Source organism: Erythrolamprus reginae, chromosome 1, assembly GCF_031021105.1.
Source record: "Erythrolamprus reginae isolate rEryReg1 chromosome 1, rEryReg1.hap1, whole genome shotgun sequence".
NCBI classification, from domain to species: Eukaryota; Metazoa; Chordata; class Lepidosauria; order Squamata; family Dipsadidae; genus Erythrolamprus; species Erythrolamprus reginae.
The window spans coordinates 201,495,607-201,523,306 of NC_091950.1; the positions used below are offsets into that span (position 1 = coordinate 201,495,607).

The 27,700-nt window shown below is 38.9% G+C and overlaps 1 protein-coding gene across 1 annotated transcript; it reads left to right on the plus strand.

Moving 5' to 3' along the window:
• Positions 1-7,244: 7,244 nt before the first annotated feature.
• SLC40A1 (solute carrier family 40 member 1) lies at positions 7,245-26,960 on the plus strand. The gene is made up of 8 exons (XM_070731922.1): positions 7,245-7,701; positions 9,029-9,096; positions 14,611-14,770; positions 15,882-15,997; positions 18,145-18,271; positions 22,286-22,531; positions 23,367-24,017; positions 24,818-26,960. The coding sequence occupies exons 1-8, from the start codon at positions 7,656-7,658 to the stop codon at positions 25,135-25,137; spliced, it is 1,734 nt and encodes a 577-aa protein (XP_070588023.1). The 5' UTR covers positions 7,245-7,655; the 3' UTR covers positions 25,138-26,960.
• The last annotated feature ends 740 nt before the right edge of the window (positions 26,961-27,700 follow it).

Here is a 27,700-nt window from a genome sequence, read left to right on the forward strand (position 1 = left end):
CAATTGCATCATTCCCCAAGACTTGCACTCCTTGGGGAATGGCATAAGGTGGCCTTTTTGAGTGGCAAGGGTGGCACTAGCTCTGAAGTCAAGCCCAAGCCTCTACTTTAGGCCAGCCTTAGCACTTCCATCAAGTGCTGCTGTCCAGGATGACTAGATAGGGAGGAGAGAGAGAGAGAGAAAGACAGAGGTGCCAACATAGGCATTTTTTGAATTTTTGACACACCCAAAAGGTTTGCTATCACTGCCCTAAAACAAACCACAGCCGCCACCTCCTGAAAGCCTAGAATGAAATATCTGCACAGGACAGCAACCAGATGCTGGAGAGGAAGGACTTTCTGGGCACTGAAGTTAATGGAACTGGGGCTGTTTTAGAATTTGGAATGAGGCCTCCGCTCTGAAGGGCGTAAGACAGCTCAGGGTAGGAAACAGCTGTTTTGAATTGAAGCTGGAAATCAAAGGAATGGGGTGAAACTGGAAACCATGGGGTGCTTTTACAAAGGGGCAGGAGTGAGAGGATGACATTTTCTGGTTTTGCTCTCAGATACCAGTGAGTGGCATGTAAGAGTCATGGGCCAAGGAGAAAGTGAAATCCCTATGCTTTCTCAATCACAAGATTGTTTTAAAGGATAGGATTCTATATAGGGCACTCTAGGATCTTAAAGAAATGTTTTAATACAAACGTTTTTGAAGAATTTGAAAGCAGAAAGGACCTATGGAAAGGTACGAAGAACCAACACTGGACAAGATCAACGGAGGAATTGGCATGAGGATCTGATGAAAGCTGGGGAGTATGGAAATTGTTAAATAGACTGCGCATTGGTACTACAAAATCCAGACACACTCTGAACAATTGGGACTGTCTGGTGGCATCTGCCCTTTGCAATTGTGTTAAAAGACAGACAACACAGCCTTTATGCCCTGATCAGTGCACACTTGAGGACCTCATGGCAGGACAATAGAATGCCATTAATGTTGCTAGTTTCTGAGCAAGGTCTGTTTAGTATGTATATATGTAAATCTTGTATTTTATATTTTAAATGTATTTTTATATATCTATAAATTTATATATTTATCTATATTTATCTATCTATCTGTCTAATGATGGATATATTTATGTGTGTGTGTCACTTTTGTAGTGATTGTATACCAATAATTTCTCCATATATATATGTCTTCCATTTCAGTCACTTAACATGGCTGGCATTCACTTGTATGTGAATTGATTGTGTGGAAATGGGCAAATATGCTGAGTGATTTGCCCATCCTTGCTTGGAATATGGCAATACTTGTTTTTGCCTGGGTTGTCTCTGTTCCCCAACTGAACAATTGGCTGGCAAGCATTTGCACCAAGCCAACTTGCCCATGATTATGAAATTGAATTCTCACTTCTGTTTTAAAGGAAGCTGTGCTTGAATTATCTGATTGCCAAACATCCATCAGACATGTAGAATTCCCAGGTCTATAACTTTTTAAAAGGGATATTTCTTTTGTAAGAATGCCTTTTCTGAAGATTATCCCCTCTCTGCACCAGTGGTTAAATCCACCTTTTTTTACTAGCAGTTCTGTAGGCATGGCTTGGTGAGTATGGTATGGCTTGGTAGACATAGCAAGGGAAGGACACTGCAAAATCACCATTCCCTCCCCACTCTGGGGCCAGCCAGAGATGGTATTTGCCAGTCCTCCAAACTACTCAAAATTTCTGGTACTGGTTCTCCGAACTTCTCAAAATTTCCAGTTCTCCAGAACCTCAAAACTTGCTGGGTTCTACACCCGAACAGCTCTATTCCAGCAATCTGTTGCCTGATAACGTTTGTGGGATTTAAAAAATAAATAAATTTGGTGTTTATCTAGCCTTCAAAGGAATGCATCCCCCTACCCACCAGATTTCCTTCATTTGCAATCCTCCAGATTCTTTCTCTGTCTCTTTTGACTGACTGAAGCTGAGAAGCCTGAAGGGTTCCTATCCAAGGATCCACCCTGTCACATGTTTGGTGCTGCATCTTGTGCAAATAGGTTGGGGTTTTTTGTTGGGTTTTCTTTTTTGCAAAATTGCTCAGGCTAGCTGGTGGTAAGAAAACAGGAAGTTCACCACACTTAAGTTTCAAGTACTCAGTCTCCTCCTTGGATGAAATCAAAATTGCAAATGTTTTGATGACAAAGAGTGCCTTGAACTAATGACCCAACATTGAGATGTACATCTTCGAAATTGTCTATGGTCTTTCAGTGGTTTAGGAAACAAGCAGTATGCATCCTTTTGATGTGGCAATTCAGCCACATATATATCACAGCAGCATGCTACCTTTCTGGACATTTTGAGCACAGGTTGTAAGCCATCACAAAGTAGCTGTTATAGGGAAGAAGATTCACTGTATTAGTCCTATTGCATGATCTCTTGAGAGGAAAAAAAACTAGCATGCAATGAATTGCATAGACCAATGATGTGAAACATTTCTTTGAAATGGAAGACCAAAATATTTCTTGTTTAGTCTATTATTACTTATAAATCTAACATTGAAATTTATATATGAGCAGAAAAGTATCATAGAAACATAGAAGATTGACGGCAGAAAAAGACCTCATGGTCCATCTAGTCTGCCCTTATACTATTCCCTGTATTTTATCTTATAACGAATATATGTTTATCCCAGGCATGTTTCAGTTCAGTTCCTGTGGATTTACCAATTACGTCTGCTGGAAGTTTGTTCGAAGCATCTACAACTTTCAGTCAAATATTTCTCACACTGCTTCTGAACTTTCCCCCAACTGACCTCAGATTGTGCCCCCTTGTTCTTGTGTTCACTTTTTTATTAAAAATACTTCCCTCCTGAACCTTATTTAACACTTGAAGTTCATGAAGTCTTTCCTGATAAGTTTGATGCTTAAGACCTTCCACCATTTTTGTAGCCCATCTTTGGACCCGTACAATTTTATCCATATCTTTTTGTAGGTGAGGTCTCCAGAACTGAAGACAGTACTCCAAATGGGGTCTCACCCAGCACTCTGTACAGTGGGATCACAATCTCCCTCTTCCTGCTTGTTATACCTCTAGCTATGCAGCCAAGCATTCATTGTATACAATTTTGGGGAAGGCTATCAAATGTGAATTCACAGACAAACTGAAATAAAAGAAGAGGAAAAGTTTTTTGTTTACCAACAGATAGTGACACGGTCACATGCTGAATGTAATCTATCAAAGAAAATGACTATGTGCATAGGCTGCCAGTATATGTTTTATTCACACATGTTGTTATGACACAACCATGATACAATATTAAGTCTTCTCTATTAACAGAAGCATTCATTAACTTGGGTTCTTACCAGTGTTTAAGGTCCTCACCAAGGAGATATTCCTCCCACAGATAAGATGAATAGTGTGATTCATTGATACAACTATTGGCCCCAAGTTAATCCAGGCATATTTTAAACATATTTTAAACAAGAACTTTCATGGACAACAAATTACCCGTCCTTGCAACTGGTAGCCAGCCTCCAGCAATGGTGTATATATACTCAATTCAACAGCAGCAGGTGCCTCCTGACAAATTATAGCATTTCTATAAAACCAAGTATAATATCTATCATTTTGAAGAACTGCTTGCAGAATATAAATATATTTTGGAACATCACTCTGATCAGATCCTATTTTTATTTGGGTCATACATGGTTGATCTAGCAACATTTGCCTCACTTACGCACACATAAGCATCTAACTTCCTCTAACTTGGCCATGAGAAGGACTTAAGAAACTTTTCCTGTAGTTGCATGTGTTATCTCAATTCAGTAAACAGTTGAATATTGCTTCTTCCCTCCCATATGAAATCCACCCATCCTAATTGTTGTACCTAAGCGTTGTCATGATACTGCCCATTAATTTTTCGGAATCGGAAATATTCGTATTCTGTATTCAATACACTTCCTCAAAAGGGTCATCCATTACATGTCTACTTTTAAGCAATTGCTGGTTGGGGTGAATCAGATTGAGATTAATACAATGCACTCACTTGGACATTTCCTGGCTGATACTCAGATTCTTAATATCATTTTAAAAGCAGATCTAGAATCGTATCAGATCTCAAGTATTGAATGAACTGGCTTCTAATCTGCCTTTCTTTTGTTTTGTATTTTTGCATTTTTAGGCTCATAATCTTTTTAAGTATCAAGAGAAATTATTCCATGCATACCATTTCTCTTCTTCAGTAATATTGGTGTATTCAACATTTTCTCTTGTGTTAGTGGGTTCATAGAAACGTTGTTTTGCATATCCAATCTCAACTATTTGATTAAAACATTAAGATACTACATAAAATCTCTCAAAAAATTCTCAAAATAATATGTTCTGGATTTTAAAATATTCTCACGAGGAGATGTAATAGAAATGAATTATGGCACATCATTCCTATTCTGAACCTTAATAGAGTAATAATAATCTTGGCATGGTTAATAATCTTGGCATAGGTTGAATTGCCTGGACGTGGGCTGAAATGCCATCCATAAATTCACCTATGTAATTCTTGAATCATTTTTCTCTTTTTTCTCCCTTTACAGTAGAACTTCTGGTCATGACCATAATTTGTTCCATAACTTAGGTTGCACCGCGATTTGGCACTTACAAAAAAAATGGCGTGGAAGGAAAAATCGACTGCAGAAAAAAGATGGTTTTTGGTGGGAATCCGATTTGGTCATAGTCAAAAGCATTTGTGACCAGAGGTTCTACTGTGTTTTGTTTTTCCGTTCCACATTTGTAGTAATTCTCTATTCTGCCCTTTAGGGCTATCCCTGAAAAACAGGAAATGCATCACTTTACGTATCCGATCTTTGGAAGGAAGCAGGACCTTTTCTGTAGCAGTTTCCTTATTATGGAGCTCTCTCCCCAATATCATTAGGTTGGCTTCCTCTTCTCATTCTATAAATGGCTAGGGAAGACATTGCTGTTCTTTTGATCTTTAATAATATACATTTATTTTGTACTATATTAGTATGCCACCCATTCCCAAAGGCTCTGTAATAGTTAATTGCACTTTATGACTTGATTACTAGGCTATAGTTTTAGTGTGCAAAAACATTTGTAAATTATATGTACAAAAATTGTTTATATTGTTCTTCATGTGACCATTGTCCAGTGTCTACTGTGCAATAGAATAATACATAAAGATTACAATAAATAGGATTCTTGCAAGATGACTTCCTACTGGCTCTTTTCCTTTTAACTGTTGTGTCCAATTACAATAAAAAACCCAGAAGCTATTGCTGATATGTACTGCCTTCCTGTGTCTGCCTCCATTAGAAAAGGAATGAGGTGTAAACTCTCATGAATATGTACTATTTGGAACTCAACTCCATTTGCGAAGACTGTATATTTTGACAAAAAATGAAATGGACTAATAGTACTTAACATCTTCTACAAAAAAGAGAATTCTCATTGAAACCTTTTAATGTTTCCCATGAACAAACGCCATTTTGCATGTTTTGATCTATTATTCTTTCTTATTATTTACCATATTCTAGGATGAGAGTTAAAAACATTGTGTATATTAACGAAACATCTGGCATTTCCCTTTTGATTTGTCCATTTTTTTAAGAAAAAGGTCTATGTTTCTTTTATCCTCTGTTGCCTCATGATGCCAAAGTACCATTGAACTACATAGAAATGATAATAAGATTCCATTTTAAGGTTCCTCCCTTCCTATTCATTTATAATCAATCCTTTCAAGGAAATGCCACAGACTAATACTTTGGTGAGAAAAGGCTTGTATTTTCTGTCCATTTGGCCAAAAGCTCTCAATTAATTGTGAAGGCAGTCAACAATAGTAAAAACAAGCAAAATTATCATTGCAAAATATAAACACAAATAAACAAGCAAATTACAAGTATTGTTTACAAGAAAATAATCGAAAAAGAAAACTCTGTTTAAAAGGAATCAGTTTTTTAAATAATTAGTATAATATCAACCTGCCAACTAGAAAAGAAGAAAGATATGTACATCTGCTTGGAGGTTTTCTATTTAGATTTTTATTTTCAAATGTTTCTTTCTTTAGAACGTATTAGTCAGAATACAGAAAAATGATATCTTATTGTTGGTGATTCCCAACTGATCGGCATGTTATTGAATTTTGGCACTACTACCTATAAATAGACCCAACAGCAAATGTTATAGTGTTTCTCCCATTTTTGAAGATTCCAGCATAAGAGACTTTGATGGGGAAAGTTTTCCCTTCCTAAATTAAAAAAATCTCAACTGTCAAATAAGGTATTCCATAGTACAGGAAAAGGTCAATTATTTTTACTAAAATTTATCTACTTAACAGTGGAAGGAGCAATTTTTTTATTTTATTTCTCATGCCAGGTGCGTTTTTGATCCTCAATTAAGAAGCCAACCAGAGAAATACTCCCCTGAAAAAGCTGAAAGATCAATGCCCAGAATGGAGATAAAAGTAGAAGGAAACTTCGAGTAGCCCAAATAAACAATGACAGCCAAAGGAGAGACTAGCAAAAAAAGACGCAGCTTTTAAACAAAAGGTTAATGGCTTGACACATTTGCACCGAAACAAATATCAGCTTGTTTTCATTGGGTTTTATTCGTTTATAAAACTATACATATACCATGACTGGGTTCTCATTTTGAAAAAAATCCAATGGCTTATAATAAAGTTTCGACACATACAAAAGCACCATTCACAGCCGAAAGAGAAACAGCATTAAATAAAATTAAAAAAAAGACGCAGGGAGAAATGCCCGGCAAATAAAAAAAATGCATAAACTTTTTTTTTAAGGGAGGGGGTGTGCGATGTACAAAATAGATTCAGATAACTATGATCCCCCGACCCACCCACCCACCCACCCTGTAATCTTTTGTTAGCAGAATCGACTGAGTTTGGGGTTTTTAAAGGCTTTCGGGAGGAAACGCAGAGGCTGCCCCAAAGAGGACGCCCTGCATTTTCTTTCAGGGTGTTGTGTTGTTTCGGTGCAAATCGGATGCTCCGGGGTGGAGATTCCGGTCAGCCTTCCCAGAAGTATAAAAGGCCCCCCTCTTGTCAGTCGCAGACTCCCCAAAGGCTGCGCGAACCCCAAAAACTCTCCTCCGCCGCCGCCGCCTCCTTCCCGGAGCGCAAGAAAACCCCAGACGGGCCGAAAGGGCGGAGATATGCAGATCAGCTGGGCGCTGATAGGTGATTCCCGGGCTCCCCTCCGCTTTAGCTCGACCCCCTCCATGCAGCGTTTTATAAACAGACGACTCTCCCGCAGGGCACAACAGAGTCCAAAGCGGGCAGCCTTGGCTCGGAGTTAGAGAGGCGGCGGCCGGCAGAGTCTGACGAGGGCGGTGGGCTCTTTGCTGGGCCCCTTTTTCTCTCGGGGGCCGCTCTTGGCCTCTGCTTGGGCATAAGGCCATTCCTTTCCGACTTCAGCTACAGTGATAGCTAAGTTTGGAGAGGCCAAACACGGAGAAGCCGCTGGGTCTTCCTGCACCCTCTTTGAGCCACCCACCCACCCCCGAATCGCCCCGCGTTTCGGCTTTCTGTACCTCGCTCTCACCTACCTTCCACCTCTCTCTCTCTCTCTCTCTCTCTTTCCGTGCTGCTTCTGCGCCTGAAAGGGCTTGACAGCCTCCGCGACTGAGAAAAACAAAAAAGAGGAGAGGAGACCCCCGGGTTGCCATGGCTCGGTCTGCAACGGAACAACAAAACAGCCGAGGCTGTTGCGGTGAGTTCGCGCGGGGGACCGATTGGCTGGGCTCGAAGGGAACGGCGGCAGTGGGGAAGCCGTCGGGTTGCGTTTGGTGCGTGGAACAGGTGGCCACGACGCGGAGGGAAGGCGCTTTTCCCGGGGAGGGGGGGGAGGCGAAGGGGCTAATGGGTGGAAGGATATGAGTGGTGGGCGAACGGTCAGGGCACGCTTCCAATAAAGTCACTGGGGAACTGGCGGGGGGGGGAGCATAATCCTATTATCAAATGGACTGTCGAGAAGATGAGGGTTTTCCTGTTGTGCGATGTTGTGTGACTCCAGGCGTAAGGGGACCCCCCCCCCTTTTTGGAAAAGGGGTTTAAGTAATATTGGGTCACTGGAACGGGGAAGGGGTGTTGCTATAGGAATCCATTTTGATCATGTGATAAGAGGATGCTTCAGAGGCAGCCCTGGTGGACTGTTCCATAAGACAGGAGATTCAGGTCCAGAATGACATGAGGGAGATTAATATCCTCCTCCTACACACACAAAATAAAAAATTATCAGTATAGTATGTGTGTATATATGCATACACAAAGTTGTCCCAAGGACATAAAAGCAACTGTATATAAACTCAGTTTTTTGCCAGACAATATCTCATTTGGGAATAATAACCAGAGGAAAAATGGCCCAAATCATACAACCTGAAGATAGCTGTAGTAGATATCTAGATACATAAAAGAAAGAAAAGAAAGAGACTGAGAGAGAGAAGGAAAGAAAGAAGATAATAAGCCCAAACAGGCTTTTGAGTGCATGGCAATAGGGCCAAGCACTTATTTCAGGGTTCAAAAAATAAGAGGGTCTTATTTTCGGAGAAGATGGACGGACAGACAGACAGATAGATAGATAGATAAATAGACAGAGTTGCTTTTATGTCTTTGGGAGAACTTTCTACATTAAAACGCTGGTAAGAGAATCCAATTATCCTTTGTATATTTGATTGGAGTGTGGTCCTTCCAAATGTACAGCACCTAGAAATAAAAACATATTTGTGATGAAGGATATATGGAATGGAAGTAAAGGAGATTATCAGAATCCCATAATATGTTGCTAGCAAAAAGTGTTATAAAGCACATTAAAAACTTAATATTAAAGGATGGCAACTATTTCTTGAAATATTTAAATTAATGAGTAATTCTCAAGCTACCTTAGTGGTAGAAGTAAAATAAATACAGTATTCATCACATTCAAATTCATTCTTTAATAGAAGATTCTGAACAATGGTGGTAATAACAAACACCTGCAGTCAATAATTTGCGAGGCATCAACCTGTGTTCATTCGAGTGCTTTGTTTTTTCCATCCTAGAATCCTGTACTAGCTATTTGACATCTGCAAAAGTCCTCCTGTACTTTGGACATGCCCTGTCCACTTGGGTAAGTGAGATAAAACCACAGGAGTTTGCATTTGATTTGAGGGTAATTAACATGTATTATAATTACTTGGATATATGTGCCTTTATATTTCTATATTACATTTCGTAAAAATACATCTGTTAAATTATGCTCTGGCATAAATTGTGAAATCACTCCTTTTGAAAGCTACAGTCAGTATTTATGGATGAAATCCATGATTCACTGAATTTAAAGAATCTCATACATTTGTTGAATGGTGGGTCCAGATGCAGCTATACCTAAAGGTAGATATTTTGAAATTGGTGAACCTTAACTTGATAATTATGAATTTGTTCATTTGGTTTCAACATATCTACCATACTTAAAAAGTCACTGGCTGGCCTCAACCTACTAAGTTCAAAATAAAATGAACTTTGCATCTGATTTGAGGCATTTTTATTCTGTTTGGACAAATTTCCATTTTTTCAAGCAATGCTGCAGCTCAGTCATCAATGGATTTAACTCTGTTTTAGTAACTTGATATTTTGAGGCATTTTTATTCTGTTTGGACAAATTTCCATTTTTTCAAGCAATGCTGCAGCTCAGTCATCAATGGATTTAACTCTGTTTTAGTAACTTGATATTAGTACTTTCTATTTTGCAAATAGAAAGTACTGGTAGAAATTAATTGTTCAAGAACTTTGCATCACAATTTTGAGGAAACAGAACTTTTTTAAAAAGTAGAATATACAGTATTGTATTTCTGAGGAACAGTTTAAAACCACAGTTGGTAATTTTTATGTTAGCTTAGTCCCAAATGCCATCACTCTGCTAAACAAATAATTCCCTCACCACTGTCAAATTATTCACTAAGGCTCCATTACTATTGCTGTTAGTCTTTTCATCATTCCTATCACCCATCTCCTCCCACTTATGACTGTATGACTGTAACTTGTTGCTTGTATCCTTACAATTTGCGTTAATATTGATAGTTTCCTGATTGCTTATTTGTACCCTATGACAATCATTAAGTGTTGTATCTTATGATTCTTGACAAATGTATTTTTATGTACACTGAGAGCATATGCACCAAAGACAAATTGCTTGTGTGTTCAATCACATTTGATCAATGAAGAAGTCTAGTCTAATCTATTTTTAGCTATTGAATTTTTAGAGTTATTGATTCCTATGAATAGTGACTTATTGATGTTTAACATCAAAACTTATAATCTTTAAAATATTAGAAGAGTGTTTGCTTTACATTAGATTGAAATATTCCCTTATTGCATCTTTTCCTGCATTGTTCTAATAAAAGTTGTTTAGTTTTTCACTGCAATAGTAAAAGAGTTTACATGAAAAATATCTGATTGGCAACAATGTTGGACTTAAGAAAGAATGGATTTACTCAATCTACTTTTAACCTGCTTTTCTACTTTAATTTACTCAAGTAAATTAGAAACAGAATTCAAAATATATCCTATATTTAAAATTATAATTAAAAATATGTATTTTTAGTATTAGGTTGATGAACCTGACACCTGCATTTTTATTTAAATCTGGCTTGGTTGTAAAGTTGTCAAGTGACTAATTATTGTAAGAACCTAATAAATATTCATACTATACTTGTATATACGTACTCTATTATCAGCGCTCTGTACTTATTAAAATTTAAGATCATGGCCATCTACATTAATCAATTTTCCACTTACTGAAATTAACTATGACAATAGCATGTTTGTCTCTTGATTTAATGAATTATAAGACTACTACTATAATCCAATAAGGAATTAAGCATTATTTATTTCAATGGATTTCCTTGGGAATTTAGAATTATGGCATAATTTTAAGTGGCTATGTAGTTCGTATGATACCAGAATATATTTATAAAAAATTCTGCATAATTCATTACTGATTGCTTACACTCATTTATGATAATACTAACTGCCTGGCAAATGTAATACAGTACACTGGTTAAATCGTTTTTTCTTTCTTAAATAGAAAGAAACAGGCAAATAAATAACGGGTAAACCACTAGTTAAATCAAGTTTAGAAATACGCAGTTTCAGTAAATATCAATATTGCTGATTTAGCTATTAGCTTATTTATTAATTGGGAAGTAAGAAACTTGCTAGAACTTTAAAATAGCATGCTTACATCTTTAATATGAGTTAAAAACTCTGGCTTCTACTTCATGGCAAAGTCAAAGGTAATTACATTTTCAGAGCCCAATGAATGTGCTTCCTTATTAGACCATTGTTGAATTTATGATTTACTGACAAAGAAAATGGAGCAGTATGCTCCGTCCCATAATTGGGTAGACCAGTTTGCCCTGATAAAAAACACTTATTAGACTAGTGGTAATTTCTTTAAATTGTGGTCAGTTATGCAAAAGCAAACCCAGAAATGAAGAGTACATTCCAAAGAGTTAATGGTAACCATGATATCTTAACAAACTTGCCTCATTAACCCTTATACAGTATTCTTAAATTACTTTTGCCAGTGTACTCTGAAATACATTTAAGAGTGCAGGTAAAATAAATTGGGGCAATTTCATATACTTTATAACACTTGGGTGGATTCCCAATGAAGTGCTTATAGTGCAAACACATCTTGCCTTAATCTCAGAAGTTGAAGAGTATTTTGATTCTCTTGGCAGAACAACTGACACAGCCTCAGGTGATTCTGTGAGTGAGATGGGCAATCTTTAAGTTCAAGAAATAAATAATAAACATTCCTGCCAGCCTAGACATTAAGAAATGGTGTATTTTATCAGGGAGGCAGAATGCAAGTCTTTTCCAGGATGATAGCTTCCAGATATTTTGAGATTCATAATTTCTGGTGGACATGCAATCCAAATATATTAATGTTATTATTATAAGTTTGGTTGAAGGTTATTTGTTTGTTTGTTTTCAGTGCAGAGAAAGTTTATAATATAGCAAATATAAAAGCAGTAAATATAAATAACAAAACTTATATAAGAACCATCTTACACATGCTGAAAACATGACAGAAGTAAGTAAATTTATTATGGAAAAAATGAAATAAGGTGTAGCAAGGCACCACTACTAAAAGCACACCTCCACCCACCTCCATACACACACCATTCAATTTGTATGTACTGTATATCACTGATGATACTAGGAAAAATCTCCCCATGTAGATTTTGATATTAATTAGTGGGATGGATGGATGGATGGATGGATGGATGGATGGATGGATAGAGAGAGAGATAGGGAGATAGAGAGATAGATAGGAGTCTGTTCTGGGTCCTATTCTTTTTAATATGTTTGTGAGTGACATAGGGGAAGGTTTGGTAGGGAAGGTTTGCCTATTTGCCGATGACTCTAAAGTGTGCAATAGGGTTGATATTCCTGGAGGCTTCTGTAGTATGGTAAACGATTTAGCTTTACTAGATAAATGGTCAAAGCAATGGAAACTGCAGTTTAATGTTTCCAAATGTAAAATAATGCACTTGGGGGAAAGGAATCTTCAATCTGAATATTGTATTGGCAGTTCTGTGTTAGAAAAAAACTTCAGAAGAGAAGGATTTAGGGGTAGTGATTTATGGCAGTCTCAAAATGGGTGAGCAGTGTGGTCGGGCAGTAGGAAAAGCAAGTAGGATGCTTGGCTGCATAGCTAGAGGTATAACAAGCAGGAAGAGGGAGATTGTGATCCCGCTATATAGAGCGCTGGTGAGACCACATTTGGAATACTGTGTTCAGTTCTGGAGACCTCACCTACAAAAAGATATTGACAAAATTGAACGGGTCCAAAGACGGGCTACAAGAATGGTGGAAGGTCTTAAGCGTAAAACGTATCAGGAAAGACTTAATGAACTCAATCTGTATAGTCTGGAAGACAGAAGGAAAAGGGGGGACATGATCGAAATATTTAAATATGTTAAAGGGTTAAATAAGGTTCAGGAGGGAAGTGTTTTTAATAGGAAAGTGAACACAAGAACAAGGGGACACCATCTGAAATTAGTTGGGGGAAAGATCAAAAGCAACGTGAGAAAATATTATTTTACTGAAAGAGTAGTAGATCCTTGGAAAAAACTTCCAGCAGACGTGGTTGGTAAATCCACAGTAACTGAATTTAAACATGCCTGGGATAAACATACCATATATCCATCCTAAGATGGAAATAGTATAAGGGCAGACTAGATGGCTCATGAGGTCTTTTTCTGCCGTCAGTCTTCTATGTTTCTATCTATCTATCTATCTATCTATCTATCTATCTATCTATCTATCTAGATAGATAGATAGATAGATAGATAGATAGATAGATAGATAGATAGATAGATATTGAAATCTAGCATTATATAAATAAAAGTATAAGTCTTTAAACTGTGATATAAACCCACCCTCTATACTGTTGTGGCAGAATAAACCTTATTTATGAATGCTTCTCTTTTTGGTTCCTATTTCTAATTAAATACTGATGATCTGAATCAGCTTCACATGACCTGCCAACATCCACAGTGAAGCAGGGAATCAGGACTAGACTCTGGAATTCTCTGACCCTGCTCCTCCTTCAGTATTGCTGTCAGGTCATTTGTGCTTTTCAAGTGGTCAAGAAGTGAATACCTCATGAAAAAGTACTTGCTTTTGCTCTTCACTTCTTCTTCTACATCTTGAAAAAAAAAGGGTCATGGTTACATCATCAAGAAAGCAAGTCCACCAAGAGAATCTTGTCCAAGCATACCTCTCAGCCCTTCAGTGTGATGTCTTGTTAGTAATACCTAGTTTATGTACATCCAGAGTTGCTGCATGTCTCATACGTATAATGGACTTCTCAGAACTTGGGAAAGAGAATGGTAGTTTCTAAAATACTACAAAGGATAGAGCACCTGTACATTCCACCTGTATTAGTGAATTAAATAGTAACTTCCTTACTGCCTCAGGGAGCAGCCTGCTAAGGGGATCAAAGAATTCCCATCAAAAATAATAGCTGTTAATAAGTGGAGTATTAAAGTCCATGTATCCTGTTCTCAAGATTCTGTAACTTATCCATTTATTCCTTTTAATGAATCTAATTACTAAGACCATTTGAGACTAGTCATTTTGGATAAGAGTAGATTCTAGAGACCTGAAAATGCAATAAATACATATTTAGGTGATATTTATTTATTTATTTATTTTATTTTATTTATTTATTTATTTATTTATTTATTTATTCTATTTTTATGCCGCCCTTCTCCTTAGACTTAGGGAAGCTTACAATATGTTAGCAATAGCACTTTTTAACAGAGCCAGCATATTGCCCCCACAATCCGGGTCCTCCTTTTACCCACCGTGGAAGGATGGAAGGCTGAATCAACCTTGAGCCGGTGATGAGATATGAACCGCTGACCTACAGATCCTCAGTCAGCTCCAGTGGCCTGCAGTATAGCACTCTACCTGCTGCGCCACCCCGGCTCAATATAGCAATATGTTTTGTTATTTTATTGATGTTTATTTTGAATGTTGTGTATCATCTTGCAATCTGTCCAAAGTTTTCTAATTATTTGAAGATTCAAAAAGTGATGAGTAGTTAAACACATTGTGTTCATTCTAGGGAGATCGTATGTGGCATTTTGCAGTGTCTCTCTTCCTGGTTGAATTATATGGAAACAGTTTGCTCCTAACAGCTGTTTATGGATTGGTTGTGGCAGGATCCGTTCTTCTCCTAGGTGCCATTATTGGAGACTGGGTAGACAAGAATTCAAGGCTTAAAGGTTAGTGGTGTCATACAATATTGAAGAATATTTGCATAAAGTAAAAGAAATCTAAATCACAAAAAGTATGGAATTTGCTGAAACAATTGTGTCAGTGCCAAGCTTTTGATTTCAGTATGCCTAATTTAAAGTGTGACCATCATAAAATAAAATGCTCAGCTACGTAGCCAAAAATTTCCCGAAGGTTTCAAAGATAGTTGATTTTGGAAAGCTCTGAAAAGACATTTATATGGAAGACCACATGAAAGCCATGGACTAGACTGATAAATAAAGCGAACAAACAAAAAAGAGGTAAAACATTTTTTAAATTGCTGCCAGGAAAAATTAATGGTCATCTTCATCAAGCACCAGGTATCAAGTTTGATTTAAAAGAGACTTTTCTCTCTAATGCAAAATTAAAGATTTACATCCCAACTTCAAAAAGAAATTACTAGTTCTATTAACAATTGATGTGAAGAATTGCACAAAGTGTCTCTTTCAAAATGGCTATGCAAATAACAAATGTACTTCCCAGTCATATCTGTGTTTACTTATTCTTTAAGAATTATATGCTTTACAGGGACATACTCCATAATGAGGCATGACTCTGTAGGATGTGCAACTATTTAGAATAGTAATTTGAACTGTTTATTAAAAGCGCACAGTATGGACGCTACCTCATACTTCCATTGCTTCTGTAATTATGTTATGTACTCTTCAGAGTTAATATGTTTAAGTTATTAATACGTCTTTAATCTTGTCTTATTTGACTAAATACTTCACAAACAATTATCTCATCTAAGCAAAGCTAATTTTGAATAATTAATGTCCATTAGATGTAAACATCAACTACTCAAGCTGGGTGTTTCCTCCTTTGTAATAGCGTTAGCAATTTGAAAATGATGCTTTCACGCCATGGAAAGGGCAGTCCATTATCTAGTGCTGTTTAAGCACTAATACAAAGATGACTGTCTCACTCCATATTTACTTGTTAAGTCCATATAAAGGACATTGGCGTTAAAATGTTGCCTTGAAAACAGGTGTAAACATCTTGATGTAGTAATAGGCTGAAATATTTCCTATTTTAAGTACTGACGTAGTGCACCCTTTTCCTTTCTTTTCTCCTAAACAGTAGCCCAGACGTCCTTAATTGTGCAGAATGCATCGGTCATTTTGTGTGGCATCCTTCTGATGATCGTCTTCTTGTTTAAAGCACAGCTTTTAAATTTGTATCAAGGATGGCTTCTTGTAAGTGCACAGAACTGAAAAACATTTCTAAAGTAGTTTGCTATTACCGTGTTTCCCCGAAAGTAAGACAGTGTCTTACTTTCTTTTTACCCCCAAAAGCCCCACTACGTCTTACTTTCGGGGTATGTCTTACATTGGAAAAAAATTGAAAGGGTCGCGTTCCCGAAGGCATCTCCCCAGAGTCCAGAAGGGCAGCCGCGGGACAGGAGCCTTGTGAGCCCTTTTCCAAGTTCAACCTCAGGGCTCCAAGCGGCGTGCACACGTGGAGCCACAGACACATGTCAGGGAAGCGTGTGTCTGGAGGGGAGGAGCCGCTCTGCGCAGTTGGGCAGCCCCACCTGCCTGCCGGAAAGGAGGCGGGCGAAGGAGGGCGCAGCTCCGGCCGCTCGCCTCGGAGCTGGTCGGCCTCGCTGGCCGCTTGCAGCCGAGCCTCGGCAGGACTCGGTTGCTGGGACGAGCGCCTTCGCTGCAAGCCGCCGCCCACTCGGCTCGCTTCGGACCAGCGCCGTCCTTCGCTTTGCCAAGCCGGGGAAGAGGCGGTGGCGCCACTGTGAGGCGAAGGCGAGGGGCGCGCGGGGAGCTTGGAAGCGACGTCATCGGGCTCCCCCCCGGCAATACCCCCGTGTTTCCCCGAAAGTAAGACATATGTCTTACTTTCGGGGTATGGCTTATATTAGCCGAAACCCCCGATACGTCTTACAATCGGGGGTGTCTTACTATCGGGGAAACAGGGTAGCTGTGCTCTGAAATATATATATATATATATATATATATATATATATATATATATATATATATATATATATATATATATATATATTTATTTATGTTTTATAGTCCACTTCAAGCTTTAGTTAGATGTCTATGGAAATTCTTAGTCATCCAGGTCATGGTTGTCCCAAAATTGCTTTTTCAAGAGGCAAGTGGAGTTTCTGGTTTTTCTTTTAAGATGTTTTGCTTCTCATCCAGAACTGATGAAGCTTTTTGGATGAGAAGCAAAGCGTCTTCAAAGAAAAACCAGAAAGTCCAGTTGTCTTTTGAAAAAGCATCTTTGGGACAAGTTTTAGGTAGGTTCTAATCAGCTTTAAACTTAGTTGTGTTAATTGTCAACACTTATACAGCCATTTTTGCAGCCAGCCTGATATCCTTAAGCAGAGAGCTTACGCTGTGGCTTATTATAACTGCTGTTTGTTGACTAAACCACATTGGCTCATTTTACATATTATGTTAAGCTATATACCATGGTTTATAAATCACAGTTAGCTGTATCTACAAAGTATCTTCACTAGGTTCACTATAGACTCTCATTCAGAAAGGCCTTTAGAACACCCTGGAGATGTTTTTGGAGAGGACTTTGGGGCTATGGGCTGGGGTGGGCTTCAAAATTTTTAACAAGGGGTTCTTTGCCTGGTTGCTGGGTGGCCATGGCCATGGTGGCCTCCTGAATTACAGGGGGGTGCGTTTCTCCTTCCCCAGGCTCCGGATGCTTTCCTCAAGCCTCTGGGAGGGCAAAAATGGCCTCCCCAGGTTCAGGAAGTTCTCTGGAGGCTGGAAACACACCCATTTCCAGCCTCCCCAAACTTCCAGTAGGTCAGTTTTTCCCCCTCCCCAAGCCTCCATGAATGCCCTGCACTTACCTGCATCCAAAATAGGCCAAGTGGGGACTCCTGGGAGGGTCAGGGTCAGCCAGGAGTGGGATTTGGGGGTTCCCGAACCCCTACAAACCCCCAGCAGCCCTCCACTGGCTATGGGTTAAGGGAAGAGTAAGGAGATCAGTTTATGTCTCCTCCAGGGGTGAAATCCAACAGGTACTGACAGGTTCTGGAGAACCAGTAGCAGAAATTTTGAAAACAAGCAAATACCACCTCTGGCTGGCCCAAGAGTGGGGTAGGAAAGGAGATTTTGCAGTATCCTTCCCCTGCCACACCCACCAAGCAACACCACACCCACCAAGTCACGCCCACAGAACTGGTAGTTTTTTAAAAATTGGATTTCACCACTGGTCTTCTCCCTATGTGGCCAAATATGTTGAGATGTAAAATCCATTCAAAATGCAGCAGTTCAGGAGGGAAAGTTAATTTAAATAGTGGGAGGAAGGCGTGTACTTTCTTACCTTTTCCATAAACAAGTTATTTCCATTTCCACAGACCTTGTGCTATATTCTGGTCATCTCAATAGCAAACATTGCTAATTTGGCCAGCACAGCCACAGCAATCACCATACAGAGAGACTGGGTTGTTGTGGTTGCTGGTGACAATAGAAGCAAATTAGCAGGTAAGGTATAGTTTTTTACCTTATTTTATTCTCTGTGACTGACTTAAAAGAACAATTGAATTCCACACATTTTGCTGGGTTGCAGCAAGAGAACTATAGATTTCTTATCCAGATCTTTTTTTCCTGTTTAGATAAAGCAACAGATCAGAGAATTATTATAATTTGTATAATTATATAATTTAGCAAAGAAAATGTAATACTCCTAAAAATACTATTGTTTTTGCAAAACAATATTGTTTCCATTGTTCATCAGTCAAATCAATTTATGTTATGTTAATAGCAAAGTGAACACAAAAACAAGGGGACACAATCTGAAGTTAGTTGGGGGAAAGATCAAAAGCAACATGAGAAAATATTATTTTACTGAAAGAGTAGTAGATCCTTGGAACAAACTTCCAGCAGACGTGGTAGATAAATCCACAGTAACTGAATTTAAACATGCCTGGGATAAACATATATCCATCCTAGGATAAAATACAGGAAATAGTATAAGGGCAGACTAGATGGATCATGAGGTCTTTTTCTGCCGTCAGTCTTCTATGTTTCTATGTAGAGATCCTACTCAGCATGCAACTGCTGATGGCGTACACAGTTAAAAACAACAAATACTCATCATTGTCTTTGTGCTCTACATTTTTATTATGATTGCAAAAAAGCATTCATTCAGAATATATTTATTTATATGGACATATGGTATCAAGTTATTCAATATTTTTAAATGCTCTGAAAGATTCCAAAAGCTGCCCAATGCAAATATGGACATGCACAGGGAGGCTAAACAATTAAAAGGGTATGGTATGAGAATTGTAACAAGGCAATTAAAATTATGTCTTGTTTTCTATTTAAAACTAAGTTACATGTTTCATGCAATATTTGCTGCAGGAAGGTACCATTTTACATCATAGGTAGATATTTCCTATTTACATATGTAACAGGAATGGTTAGATTAGAAGAAATCAAGACACTACTGAGACTAGGGGAAATTGTGCTTTTATTCCCTCTAAATTGTTTTTTTTCTATTTGTAGTCAACCGAAAATGTTAAATGATATGAATGTTGAATGATGGATAAAAAGATATGATTTTTATGCAGTACTAGTTAAATGTTAGAATTTAATGAAACACAATGTGATAATATATAAAATATTAATTATCTGGTTCAGATTTAGTGTAAGTAAGAAGACTTCAGGACAGGCATAATATCTTTGTGTCCAGTGATACTTGTTTAGAATAAATGTTATTCTTTTGTGAATGAATGCACACAACTTGCTTTTTATATGTGATACTCATGTGACATACTTTATACAGCCTTCTAGAAAATTATATGAATCAATATAAATATTATATTCATACTAAGCGAAATATATATACCGTGTTTCCCCGATAGTAAGGCAGTGTCTTACTATCTTTTTACCCCCAAAAGCCCCACTGTGTCTTACTTTGGGGGTATGTCTTATATTGTCCTGGGCAATTTTTTAATTTCTTATTTTAAAATATGTAATAAATAAAATCTAGAAGTGGCAGAAGCGCGGGTGAGTGGAGGCGGGCAGGAAAGGCACGAACCGAGGGTTTTAAGCAGAAGGCGGGGGCGGTTCAAGCAGCGTTCCGCCGTCGCCGCCGCTCCTGCGTCTTTCGCAGAAGTTCTTGAATGGTGGCGGCGGCCCTTGATCGCAGCCGATGAGGATCGGCTTTCTTCGCTTCTCCTGCTGCTTCCTTTGCTTTTCCGCTGCTGACTAAGGCGACGCCGGCCGGGCAATTGGAAGGTACCCGATAGCCCTTTTCGTCGCCTTTCCCGGCGGGGAGAGCAAAGGCGGCAGCGGGAGTAGTGGAGGCGAGGCGGAGAAGAAAGAAGCGGCGGATAGCTGGCGAGGCGCCGGCTAGAGGGCTGGACCCCGCCGCCGCCTTTGCCTCTTGCCCGGCAGGAAAGGCGACGAAAAGGGCTATCGGGTCCCTTCCAATTGCCCGGCTGGCGTCGCCTTAGTCAGCAGCGGAAAAGCAAAGGAAGCAGCAGGAGAAGCGAAGAAAGCCGAACCTCATCGGCTGCGATCAAGGGCCGCCACCATCATTCAAGAACTTCGCTTCTCCTGCTGCTTCCTTTGCTTTTCCGCTGCTGACTAAGGCGACGCCGGCCGGGCAATTGGAAGGTACCCGATAGCCCTTTTCGTCGCCTTTCCCGGCGGGGAGAGCAAAGGCGGCAGCGGGAGTAGTGGAGGCGAGGCGGAGAAGAAAGAAGCGGCGGATAGCTGGCGAGGCGCCGGCTAGAGGGCTGGACCCCGCCGCCGCCTTTGCCTCTTGCCCGGCAGGAAAGGCGACGAAAAGGGCTATCGGGTCCCTTCCAATTGCCCGGCTGGCGTCGCCTTAGTCAGCAGCGGAAAAGCAAAGGAAGCAGCAGGAGAAGCGAAGAAAGCCGAACCTCATCGGCTGCGATCAAGGGCCGCCACCATCATTCAAGAACTTCGCTTCTCCTGCTGCTTCCTTTGCTTTTCCGCTGCTGACTAAGGCGACGCCGGCCGGGCAATTGGAAGGGACCCGATAGCCCCTTTCGTCGCCTTTCCCGGCGGCAAAGCGGCGGGGTCCAGCCCTCTAGTCGGCGCCTCGCCAGCTATCCGCCGCTTCTTTCTTCTCCGCCTTCTCCGCCTCGCCTCCACTACTCCCACCGCCGCCTTTGCTCTTCCCGCCGGGCAAGAGGCTGGGCGAGCAGGCCGAGGTGCTGGAACTGGGGGTGCCTGTCCTTGGCATGAACGGCGGGCAGGTGGCGCTCGGCACCCGGAATCCCGTCTTCTCGCCACCGCCCGAGCTCCCTCCGGAGCCTGCTGCCGCCGCCGCGCTTCCTCTGCCGGCCGAGGAGTCCTTATCCGCGCCGCGAACTGCTCCGACGCCTCCCTCGCTTTTAGTACCGTGTTTCCCCGAAAGTAAGACATATGTCTTACTTTCGGGGTATGGCTTATATTAGCCAACCCCCCTGAAACCCCCCATATGTCTTACAATCGGGGGGGTCTTACTATCAGGGAAACACGGTACAACCAGATTTAAAAAGTGTAAAATTAAACAAAAATGCAGAAAAGAGTCAAAATAATGCCAGGATTTAAGAAAAGATTAAAATTATAACTACAAAACCTAAAAAAAATAGTATTCCCTTTTCTTCAGTAATTGTTTTATTCCAGTAGAAAATGTGGATAATACATTATGAAATACATATATTAGCTGGACATAGTGGTATAAGCTAGAAATTGTTCATACATAATAGCTCAGATAATTTGAAACTTTAAAGATAATAAGAAAAAACTTTTCAGTGTTAAATATAAGTTCTAAAATATTGATAAATATAAGATTGTTTAAGTTGTACAATTAAAAATGAGTGTAACATTGATAGACAATTGCAAAATAAATGATAGTATAATATTTTAAAAATAATAACAACAACAGAGTTGGAAGGGACCTTGGAGGTCTTCTAGTCCAACTCGCTGCTTGGGCAGGAGACCTTACACTACTTCAGACAAATTGTTATCCAACATCTTAATAACTTCCAGTGTTGGAGCATTCACAACTTCTGAAGGCAAACCATTCCACTGATCAATTGTTCTAACTGTCAGGAAATTTCTCCTTGGTTCTAAGTTCCTTCTCTCCTTATTTAGTTTCCACCCATTTCCACCCATTGCTACCCCTGAGACATTGGAACACTGCTGTCATATCTCCCCTAGCCCTTCTTTTCATTAAACTAGACATAGCCAGTTCCTGCCACCGTTCTTCATATATTTTAGCCCCCAGTCCCCTAATCATCTTTGTTGCTCTTCTGTGCACTCTTTCTATGATGTATAAATGTTAACAAAACTGAAAAACAGAATAAAGTGAAGAAGAAGCTACTTCGTAAAATAAGCAGTTCTTCAGCCATCCTCATGAAAACCACCACAGCTCAGGAACACTCCTGAGACTGCCTTTCATTGTGTAGACTTGGCACAGAAAAGAGAGTTGTTTTTGTGACATTGCCAAGTACTAACTTCTGCATTGGCTTATAGATATGAATGCTACCATACGAAGGATTGATCAGCTGACCAACATCTTGGCTCCTATGGCCGTGGGACAAATAATGACCTTTGGATCACCAGTGATAGGGTGTGGGTTTATTTCTGGCTGGAACCTGATCTCCATGTGTATAGAATATACACTGCTCTACAAAGTGTACAAGAAGACACCTGCTTTGGCTCACAAGACTGGTTCGAAGGGTGAAGAGTCAGAACTGAAGCAGCTCAATGTTCAGAAAGGTAACAGGATTTCAGGAAGTTATCATTGTTCAAATACCAATGAAAGCATACTCTTTTGCATACAGTAATCCCTCGCTACTTCGCGGTTCATCTTTTACGGATTCGCTACTTGACGGGTTTTCAAAGGGGTCTTAATCCATTAAATCCATTGAAAATTTTAAATCCATTAAAAGTTCATAAAAATCTTCTACAGTACTACTGTACTCTTAAAGAAACTGGTAGGATATCACATGTAGTTCCAGCTGAGAAACATTATAGAATGACTGTTTAATGCAAAGGGTGGGTTTTAAAAGTACAAATACTCGTTAAATACATAAAAAAAAATATTTCCTCTACTTCACGAGAATTCATTTTTCATGGGTGGTCTTGAACGCATCCCCCGTGAAAAATGAGGGATTACTGTACTTCCTTGTCATTTTAAGTTCAATTGAGCTAATTGTTCCTTCTGTTTCCTTACAAGTGTTTATATAGTATACTTTAAAAATCCATTCCAAGATTTGCCGGTAAGGCAGTGGCACTCCTGCTCCTGAAGCACTTGACACTAAGGGTTCATTTGACACACCCCAAAGCCCTAAATCATAAGAGCAGAAATGAGGAAAGAGAAGCACTTGGTGCTTTCCTACATTATTATTCTTTCTAATTGGAGTGAGGTGGATGGAAAAATCTTTTCCTGCTATGCTGTGAGAACCAGTTTTGACCTCTCGGTCAATTGTTTACAAACTTCTCTGACTAAGGACAGAGCTCTAAAGTTTCTTGCCAAGAGCATGTCTGTTGTTAACGAGTGCAAATTTGTTTGCTTGAATGGGCAATCCTTATCTGATTCTTCTTTCTGCAGATGGTGAATCCAAGGGTACCGAAGGAGTCCAGTTAATTCTCAAGAAAGAGACCGCTGTTTCTGAGCCCGAACAAGAAAATACTAGCTGTCTTTCTCACATGGCTGAGCCCTTTAGTACATTCCGTGATGGATGGGTCTCCTACTATAACCAGTCAGTGTTCCTTGCCGGTCTGGCCTTGGCATTCCTCTACATGACCGTCCTTGGCTTCGACTGCATTACCACTGGCTATGCATACACTCAGGGATTGAGTGGCTCCACGTTAAGCTTATTAATGGGGGCCTCTGCCGTAACTGGAATCCTGGGAACAGTAGCCTTCACTTGGCTACGTAACAAATGTGGGTTAATACGCACAGGCATCATCTCTGGAATTGCCCAGCTGTCTTCTCTTCTTTTGTGCGTGATCTCAGTGTTCACACCAGGAAGTCCTTTGGATCTCACTGTTTCCCCATTCGCTGACATCAGTGCTAGGTTGTTTGAAAGCAATCCGTTACCCACCCTGGCGCCTGATGGTGATTTCCTTGAAATGGCTTTTACCACGGAAATGCCCACTTTGATCAATGCAACGTCTTCAGATCCAGGATTAGCTCCCAGCCCAGTGTCTCTCATCTCCGTTAGCCTTCTGTTTGCTGGAGTCATTGTAGCACGAGTTGGTACGTACATTCCTGTATAAAATACTCACGGTACTTTGAATACTAAGCTATACATCTATAGTAGTTGTGGGACCTGTCATAAATCCTATATTAAATCTAGATTTTCAAGATGATCTTTAGATATAGTTGGATTACAATTTATGATGTATTGGATTACAACTTCTAGAATGTCTAGGCCAGTGTTTCCCAACCTTGGCAACTTGAAGTCCAAATATCTTCAAGTTGCCAAGGTTGGGAAACATTGGTCTAGGCAGCTTAGCGTTCCAGAACTTGCTTCCCATCCTCACAATTGAAGAGGATTTTATTGATAAAAAGCTTAACACCATGTTTCTTTGCATAACCTTTCAGAAGCAAGTCTTGCCACATAGAGTGGAAAAAAGTTAAGCATGAGAATGTATCCTAAATTGTCTTATTCTCATAAACAAATCAGAGATAAGTAAAAAGGACTAATAATTATAAATCTCGGTGGTGCAGAAACAGCACCTTTCACAAATGCTGGGTATGTACAAGTGTAGCCTGCATTGCAGAAAGAAGAGCAGTGGAAGTGGTTATCTTATTTCCATATCCCAGCCTTTTTCCATCAGAACTGTTCTGTCTGGAAGACTGGAACAAAATGTTTCCATTGTATGTTATCTGCAAAATCAGGTGGCAAGGCTTTTAATTGGGGCGGGGGGGGGAGGAATAGGATTTGTTTGAAGTATAGAGATCTGTGCTTATTTAACAAATATTCTGTGTTTCCTGCTCTGCTTCAGCTGGAATTAAATACTTTTTTTCTTTTTTCTTTTGTTTGCTTTGCATAGGCCTTTGGTCTTTTGACCTGACAGTCACACAATTGATTCAGGAAAATGTGATAGAGTCCGAAAGAGGTATCATAAATGGTGTCCAGAACTCCATGAATTACCTTCTGGATCTGCTGCATTTCATCATGGTTATTCTGGCTCCTAACCCTGAAGCTTTTGGACTGCTAGTAATCATTTCTGTTTCCTTCGTTGCAATGGGTCATATCATGTACTTCCGTTTTGCCCATAAAAGCTTGGGGAGAAACGTCATTCTTTGCTGTACTCCTGAGTTAAAGTCAGTTGCCAATGAACCTCCAAATCCTGATGAATCGAATGCATAGAGGATTTTGCCTCTTCCAGGTGTTTTTTTCCAGTCCATGCTGACTGGCATGCTTTATTATGGGTCAGAAGCAGCTGGCACCTTCTAAAGGTATTCCTTTCCAGCACCCAAGCCCACAATCTGCCTTGTTTTCCTTTGCTTTTCGGCAGGTAACCAAGTATGGATTTTTTCCAGGTGCAAGAGATACAGTTATTTATTTAAGAGGATATATCCTCAAAAGTTAAAGTTTAATTTTTTTAAAAAAAGAAGAAGAAGAAGCAATGGACTAGAAGGACATAATTTTGATTCTTTTCAAATACCAAAATTATTGGTTGGAGTGGGCTGCAGATTAATAAATTAAACAAAATATGCTCTTACATGTAATATGATTAGTGAGTGTTATTGTTTCGTACAGCATAGATGTACAGGTATTTTTTCTTTTTTAAATAAATATTAGATGTGAGGAAAACATTTTACAAATCAACGACAGCAAATTTTATTAATCGATAAAGTTCTCAAATGTGCCTTTACACAAATAAGACCTCTTTTCTGTGAAGTTACTTCTAGTTTAGTTTTGGAAAAAACATCTGGATTTCTTTAGTGTATTATCTGAATAATAATGCAAAATAGTATAGGATATTTATGTAGCACTTCATAGGAGGCAAGATTAACCTAGCATAGACCGAAGCTATTTATATAATACAGTATAACATTGTAAAACATAAGGGGGAAGTATTTTTGGTTTTATAAATTTTCAATAACATGCTTACTAAGTGTTGGTTTCATAGTATTAAACGCCAAATATATGAAGTGAGAGGATTAGCGCGCATGTTAATGAGAGAATGCAAGGGGAAAGAAAGATAGAAACTCTTTTTCAAAATTATTTAAATTATTTAAAACATGTAAGCTGAAAACCTGCAATCATTTATTTTACAATAGCCCCCTTAAATATTTAGAAGAAATCAAATGACTATGAATTGATCAAAAAAAGTAATTTGTTTCCTAGATGAACAATATTTCCTAGATGAACAATTATGTATGAAATTTGTGTGTATGCCTATCTTATGTATGTCAGTAATTTGGAGAAATAAGCTGTGCAACTTGTGAACACATGATTAATAGTTTAATCATGATTTAATCCCTGATCATAGATCTATATCTGCAAAAGCTATTTGCATCCAAAAGGAAGCATATCAGTATTCGTACTATCAGAGAGCTTCTGGGGAGCACTGATGTTGATAACTCCAAATGTATCTTGGAGCAAGATTGTGGTGAAGATTGGCAGTGGTGCATGCCTTCTGTTCAGTGATAGGATTGGTGTGGTTCTATTATGCTAATCAGTCAGCATGGTTTGCATTTAGAGGAAGGGTGCAGAGTCCTGCTTCACTTTGCACTGGTGAATTAGGGTACATCTGTATAGTTCTAAATGTTTTACAGAGCTAATACCTTTATGTGCTCTGGTTTAAAAAAAAACTTTTATACCCTAGCTTACTAAAAAATACTATTTTAAATAAGTTTCAATTGGTTTGGGATGTGTGTGTGTTTAAACTTGTTAATGTAAAAGCAGACATTGATAATCAGTAGTGACCATCAGTAGTAATGCCATCTCTGTATGAATTGCTTTTGGAAATATTTTATGGTATACAGAAACAAATACAATTCTTTTTACAGTAAGTTTCATGCACTTTGTGGAAATTGCAGTAACAATGCTACAAGCACTTTGCTTTAAAATAGAGTTGAATCCTCTTACTATATTCCGGAGTTTTTCTAAATGTAATTTTCAACTTCTGTTTGTTAAATATTTGTAAAATATTTGTATGCATAAATATAAAACTATTTTTCACATTTTTGCCTTTTCTTCATTTGCGTAAATATGTTTTGCACACAATGCAGTTAATTCCATATCTGAAATCAAGTGGTGATTCACGTGACCTGTGTTGAGAATTTTCTCAAACTCTTAAACTGAAACTGAACTTTATGCACAAATAAAATGGAGATATTGCTTCCAGCATGATGAATTGTAGACAACTTTTGGACTGATTTGAGAGAATTATAGTAGCAGTTTGAAAGCAATATGAAGAAAAATCCATTTTGCATGTGTCAACTCATTACTGTTTTCAATGTCATTACAAAATTATATTTAATCCACTTTAAACTTCTTGCATAAATAATTTAAGAACATAAATATATAGTTGCTTTCTTCATAGTATTTCCATACATACATTAAAGCATACTTGGATTGGACACTTAATGGCCAAAAAGAGGGATTGTCTGCATCCTAGCATTTCTCTGATGATGATGAAGATGATGATGAGTAGAGAAGAAACATAATCTGAAAACCTGCGATTTGGGAGACATTTATTTTTATAGCATACTAGTGGTTTCTGACCTCTGAAAATAACATTTGTTCAGCAGAAAAGACAACATGAATTTGACTGGTCTCAGCAAGGAAGCAATAATTTATATTGACCTAAAAGGACACATGATCTTTCCCACTTCATTTTGTAACTTAAAATCAAATGACAGTAATTGGCACCATGATGCTTGGACAACTTTGTCTCCCTCTTCTGCAAAATTGTGCCTGA